This window comes from Rhea pennata, chromosome 4 (genome assembly GCF_028389875.1).
Source record: "Rhea pennata isolate bPtePen1 chromosome 4, bPtePen1.pri, whole genome shotgun sequence".
Lineage (NCBI taxonomy): Eukaryota > Metazoa > Chordata > Aves > Rheiformes > Rheidae > Rhea > Rhea pennata.
The window spans coordinates 49,914,646-49,921,023 of NC_084666.1; the positions used below are offsets into that span (position 1 = coordinate 49,914,646).

The window sequence follows — 6,378 nt, forward strand, 5'->3', positions numbered from 1 at the left end:
GAAAAAATAAGAGGAATTGCCCAGATAAAACTGTTGTTTGAACACGCTCATTTTTGTATGAACTGTTGTGTGCTCTGCAAACTGTGATAGGCACCCTAGTGGCCAGACAGATTACAAAATCACTCCTATTCTCAGTCAAAGTGCCAAGAACAGATTTAATTACAGAATCATAGAAGTAAGAAATAAATGAGACATGCTGTATTAGATTATCTAGTCCATCCCTTTGGGAAGGCAAAATAGTGCCCCAGAGTATATGCCTTTTCAAACGTTTTTGGCTTGTTTTAAATGTTAATGGCCTAATCAAAACAAGAGGAGGGCTCTGCATAGAAAGTTAAATTAAAGGGTCCCTTCCATTGCCTCTAAATACCACTGTTTATGCACTGGCTGTGAAATCTGTATCCTTGCTAATTATTTGCATAGCTGATGACTGCTGTTTTTCAGTCAAGCATAAGGAATGTTTGAACCCATTTTTACTTGCTTACACTGAATCTGCCAGGCATTTTGCACAAGATCCCAGTTTGGCATGGGAACCATTCCAGAGCTTGAAAATAACTCCTGGAGTGTGCAGCAAGCTCTCTGTTTGTCAGTGCATCAGCCCTACTAAACATCTTGGCAAGGCTGCGGTGCATCTTATTGCCCAAAGGAATCAGCTAGGTGATGCGCAGCATCTGGAATCTGTAGTTTTTAATTAACTTTATGATTATTTAGCATCATTATAGCATGTACAGGATTGTTGCATTGTGCCTGCCCTTAATCATGTTGGCCTGGCCATCAGTTCAAAGGCAGTTCAGCAGATAAAAGAATTTTCCAGTGAACGTTCAATGGTGAGGAAGAAATCAGCACAGTGAGTTTCTACTTACAGAATGAAGGGAAGGGCAATATGCTTATGTTTGTATTTTGGTTTTTTATATATATACTCTTGAATTCCCTTCTGCCTGCAGCTGTCATGTATGTGGATTTGAGACAGAGATGAATGTGCAGTTTGTCAGTCATATGTCCCTCCATGTGGATAAAGAGCAGTGGATGTTCTCAATTTGCTGCACAGCGTGCGATTTTGTCACCATGGAAGAGGCAGATATGAAGGCTCACATCAACAACAAGCACACAGGTGATGATCCCCCTCTCCCAGCTGCAGTGATCTCTCTCTCCCTTTCTTTGTAGGTGCAACCTTCACACTTCTCATCAGCACTCTCTTTACTTTCACTGAAATGCTTGCTAATTAAGGCCTGATCTTGCAAAGTTGAAGTGAGTTGGACTTCAGCCAGGCAGATGGTCTGGTAGTGCAGATCAATTTTCAAGCTTAGGGAAATAAATGAAGGACTGCTTAGCTCCCTCCCCCCCCCTCCAAAATCTCCTCTGCTGTTGAAGACGGCATTGCATACGTGTTTTGTTTTTCTGGCTGCTTTACTATTTCATCAAAATCATGATTGTCTTTATGGTGACAACATCACTTTGGGTGTTAATTGTGCATACCTGGTTGTAGGTATAGAGTACACAATATGTTGAACTTCGCTGTTGGTCTGTTTTCCCACACAGTCTATCAGTTTGAAATTTCATGTTAATGTTTAGTTGACACTGTGATTCAGCAATACCACAAATGTGGCTTTATATTAAATAAGAGAACAAGTCATATATTCCTTTCTGGTCCTGTTCACTCAATAGCCAAAGATAAGAGCAACAGCAGTTTTCAAACAAGCTCCATATGCTTAGTCCAGGTAATGAAATCTGGCATAATTTAAGAAGAGGAAAATGGAAATCCTTTTAATTTCTCTCATAACACGAGCAGAAGGGTTTTACTGTCACAAGCTACTGACAATTGTGTTGACAATGTTAAAGGTGAATTGTGTCTAGCTCAATTTTTCCATTGCTAAATTGCTTTTCCTGTCCTACCAGGAATTAAACTGGGAAAATAGGAGGGATGGAGAAGGACAAAGGAAAGGAGAATGCAGTTGTTTGTGCTTACAAATACATGAATTAAATGTAACTATAGAGATGCAAAGTATTGGGAAGCCTTCGTGGGATTCTGTGCCAGCACAACTCTCAGCATTACTGTACGAGCTCCCATCTCCCAACCCTCTAAGGTGTTTGCATTCACTTATGACTCTGGCTACATACTAACGTTGTATCTAGCCCCACTTTACATATATGTAAAATACATATAGGAAACCAAGGCAAATGGAAACAGCCATCTATAGCCACATGTAAAGTTTGCATCAGAGATCAAACTGAGCTGTAGTCTACTGTTTCTTGCTGTTGTGGCTCAGAGTTTGGAGCTGCTGTTGGTCTTTTAAAGCATCTCTTTTAAATATTTGTTCCCTATTCATCCTTTCAAATTCAGCCATTTAGCTGGTGATTCTGTGAAATGCCTGCAGATGTGGTTAATATGGGGGGGGGGGGGGAGATATTTTCTGGGTCACTTGACTCCAGTCCATTACTCTGTAAGGTTACCAGGTTATAAAAGGCCTATTTGTACACATATTAGTAGATGTCTTCAAAAAAGTAGAATTGTTTTGAACCAGATATTTTTATGGAGAGGCAGGTGCAGGATTTCCTGCTTTAAAGATTAAGGACCTTTCTAAAAATTTCAGCCTGTGTCTTACTGATAATCAGTGCCCACATACTTTGCTCTTGTGCCAGCACTGTTCTTTATCTGAAAGCGTATTCCCCACTCTTGCTTCCTTTGCATTTCTTCTCCCCTTCCCCAGTATTTATTCCCTTAATACATTTATGGAAAGCAACCCTCTCCCCCTAAATGTTCACTGAGCCTTTTCTCATATGAAACGCTCTGCAGCAGCTACTGGGAATAGCTCACACAATATATTCTGTGATCATATTTAACTTCTTTGGAGGCCCCATCACACTGATTGCACATATTCATCCCATGTTCTGCTCAAATTCTTCTTCTGTTTTCTTTGACTGTTTCCTACTTACAACTCCTCGTTTGTAGCAAAAATTCTTGTTACTGGCCCTTCAGGTCATAACCTTGTATTCTGTACTATTAAATTTCATTCCATTTCTATTTTTCTGGTCCCAAGGTCAGTGAGTCTTTCTGTGTGATATCTCAGCCATCCTCCCTGTTGACAGTTTAGGTCATCAGATTTCATTAGTGCATTCCTAAAGTTTTATCTTAGACTTAAAGGTGCTGCTCATTGGTTTAGGACTAGGCACATAAATATTGTTGTTTGCAGGGTACTTGGGTTAGAAGACTTTATCACATATATAATATGAAGCTTTGATAAAATTGCTTTTAAGTACAGCTCTGATTAAACCAAGACACAGGTGGGAGCAAATAATTTGCCCATTCTATCTCTTTGGCTCATGGCAGATTAAAATGGATTAGAGAACTCTCTAGTATGAGAGTTCTCTTAGTATGAGAACTCTCACTCTAGTTTATTTGTGTTGTATGATGCAGTTTGGGATTAGAACTTCATACATTTATTGCACGCATGAGGAAACTCTGATGGGCTTCAACTTTAGATCCAGTTAAATAAGTTTTTCTTTTTAATTAATTTTTCTTCATTAAGAGGTCCGAGACCAGGCTGTTAGCTCTTACAGTCATTATTGAGGATGTACCCCCAGTACAATGAGTGAGATTAGTCTCCTTTGCCCTTCCTCCCAAGTTTACCCAATGGACCCACATAAACAGGAAGGTGGGGAGACCAGTAACAGTGTGCCATGAACGGCACTTCTGTAGGTTTAGGCTGTGGAAATCAGAAAGTCTATTTCTTTTCTAAGTGACAGGTTCTGTATTGATTTTGAACTCTGTGCTAATCAAAGTGCTTCTGAGGGGTTTCCTCAGTCTGGTAATGGAGTTACAGGCTCCCTTCCTTACTACCATTGCAGACAGAATGTAACCTGGGATAAATGGACAGTTGTAGTGCTGTACACATATGAGCGCGTATGAACGCATATAAAAAGGAGGGAGGTGCAACTCTGATGCTTCCAAAATAGATCAATTAATTTCAGACTTGTTCATAAGTAAGTTGGAATTAACTTTAAATACATTAACATTTTTCCTGAAATTAAAAACAGGGTCACTGGGTTTCCATCTAATATGCTGTACTAATTAGTGCTCTTTATTCTGGTTTTTTCAGTTGAAGACAGGAAGACATCCAGTGAATCTAACAGCCCATCTTCATCTTCTTTGTCAGCACTGAGCGATTCTGCCAACAGCAAAGAAGACGCAGAAATAACCCCAAAAAACAAGGGTTCAAACAACCTGCTAGTCATTTCAGTAGTGCCTGGTAGTCAGACTTCATTGAACACTGAAGAGAAGTCAGAGAAAGGTAAGAGCTTTTTAAACAAATACAAACCATCACTTTCTATGCAGTGGATCTGGCCAAAATGTCAGCAGTAAGTGTTCCTTTTTTTATTTATTTATTTTTCAGGGTTTGAATGTGTTTTCTGTAACTTTGTCTGCAAAACAAAAAACATGTTTGAGCGCCATCTGCAAATCCACCTGATCACACGGATGTTTGAGTGTGACGTGTGCCACAAGTTCATGAAGACACCTGAACAATTATTGGAGCACAAGAAATGCCACACTGTCCCCACTGGTGGGCTCAAGTAAGGAAAGCAAGTACACAAACTTTTACTGTGTTAAGCACCTCTAATGCTGCGGGTACAGGACAAAAAGAAGTCAATTAGAAAAGATTAGTTAAATGTCTGATAATCCAGATTTGGGACTTCTAACTAGTTTAACACAAGTGCAGTCCCCCTTAAGGCTCCCTTAAGTCAGGCTTGCATCGTAACAGCTAGGTATCCTAGCTGTAGACCTAGTGTCCACTGGTCTCTGAGCTCTAACGAAGTGTCATCTTTTCCCTTTTCAAGTCAAGTAGGAGACAGTATGTGATGGGTCCTATGGGTAATGAGGCAGTACTACACAGAGGTGTTGGCAAACTTAAGAGGTTTTCTGAAGGCATTAGAGCAAAGGAGAGCGTGCATCACATTCTCTGTTCTACACCTGGCTCAGAGAAACTAAACCCTACACAATCTGTGGAACAAAGTCAGCTTCTGAAAAAAATCAGCTCTCTCTCTCAACTACTTATGGCCTTTGTAGATTCTAATGCAAAGTCAGGAAGTCTCCAGGAAATATTAATTTTGATGCTTACCGCTTTGGTTTGCACACCTGTACTGTTCTGTAAATTATCATGTAATGAGAAATACACTACTCACTCTAAGAAAAAAAAAAAAGCCCTTGATTTTTGGCTGAGCTGTAACAGATGCCTGATTAGAGGGGGCACCTTAACAAATAACAGACTGTCTGCTGGAATTCCTTCTCTGTGATAGAACTACTTGCAGTTCATTTGCTGTTCCAGTGTAGGCAATACATGTTTTGTGCTGTAGTTGTGGGCTCAGTGCAAATCTTTCTTCACCATCTAGGGGAAGTACAAGTCCACGTTGCTGTTCCCACACCAGAGTCTGAGTTGGCATCACCATTCCTTTTTTAAAAGGGCTTTATTTGTTTTAAGACCTGAGGTGCTGCACTTTAAGGTCTGTTGGTACAGAGCAATGTTTCTAGAAAGTGAGCATGTCCTTATGTCAGAGTTGGACCCGTGAGGGACAGCGTGACTGCTGGGGCCATGTGCTTGCTCTCTGTGCACAGACAATGTGACGTTACGCAAGGGTGCCTGTTCCTGGTCTCCACTTGTTCCAGCTGCTGCAGGAAGAGCAGCTGGAACCGCGTCAAGCCCAGCAGACCTCCCTGCTCGCATTGCTCTTGCTAAGTAAACTAACGTTTCAGTGCGCTTTATCTGTCACATGACTAATGCACCGCGTTCAGCATTATCCTGAGTAGCTCTATCAGTTTGCAGCGCAGTTTAGGAAAACTGGTTCTGTTTGCCAGGCAGAGTCTGGTCTCCAGCTCAGTAGTTCCATGAATTGGGATCCATGATCGCTTGTGATGTGATGACTGAATCTGGGAAGAAGACCAGACTGAGAAACATAGCGTGCCAGAAGGACGTGATGTCTGTTCTGGATGTGCAGACCAGTTGTCTATTGCACTTTGGTTTAAGCTGCACAGAATCTGCTCTATTTATCAAGGAAAAACCATGACCTATGACTCAGACCTTCTTGACAGAATGGGCTTCTCGGTCTACATAAGTTATTCCTGCTTCACTCAAATAACTATTAAGTACCTTAAAGGCTGCACCTAAGAAAAAGTTCTGATTTTTTTTTTAAGGCATCCAGAAGAGCCTGAAGAGATCTAAGTAAATTGTATTTTTCTGTCTCCTGTTTGCTTTGGGGGAAGAGAAAAAAACATGATTCCTCCAGCTCCAGATCAAAATCTGAGACTCTGATCCAAAAAGCTCCCAGCCCAGGAGAGGTATGTGTGCATAGACATAGACAGCTGAGTGAGTCCTCTGTTTTAATCAAGTT

At 40.9% G+C, this 6,378-nt stretch overlaps 1 protein-coding gene across 2 annotated transcripts in view; it reads left to right on the forward strand.

The window, feature by feature from the left end:
- The window catches only part of ZNF827 (zinc finger protein 827), a 103,762-nt gene that overhangs the window by 92,182 nt on the left and 5,202 nt on the right, over positions 1-6,378 (forward strand). Inside the window, exons 11-13 of one of the 2 annotated variants that reach the window (XM_062573893.1) lie at positions 942-1,108; positions 4,095-4,286; positions 4,389-4,566. In XM_062573893.1, the coding sequence (XP_062429877.1) occupies positions 942-1,108; positions 4,095-4,286; positions 4,389-4,566 (537 nt within the window). Of the gene's footprint in view, positions 1-941; positions 1,109-4,094; positions 4,287-4,388; positions 4,580-6,378 lie in introns of both variants that reach the window. The other variant, XM_062573894.1, reaches the window with a different exon arrangement.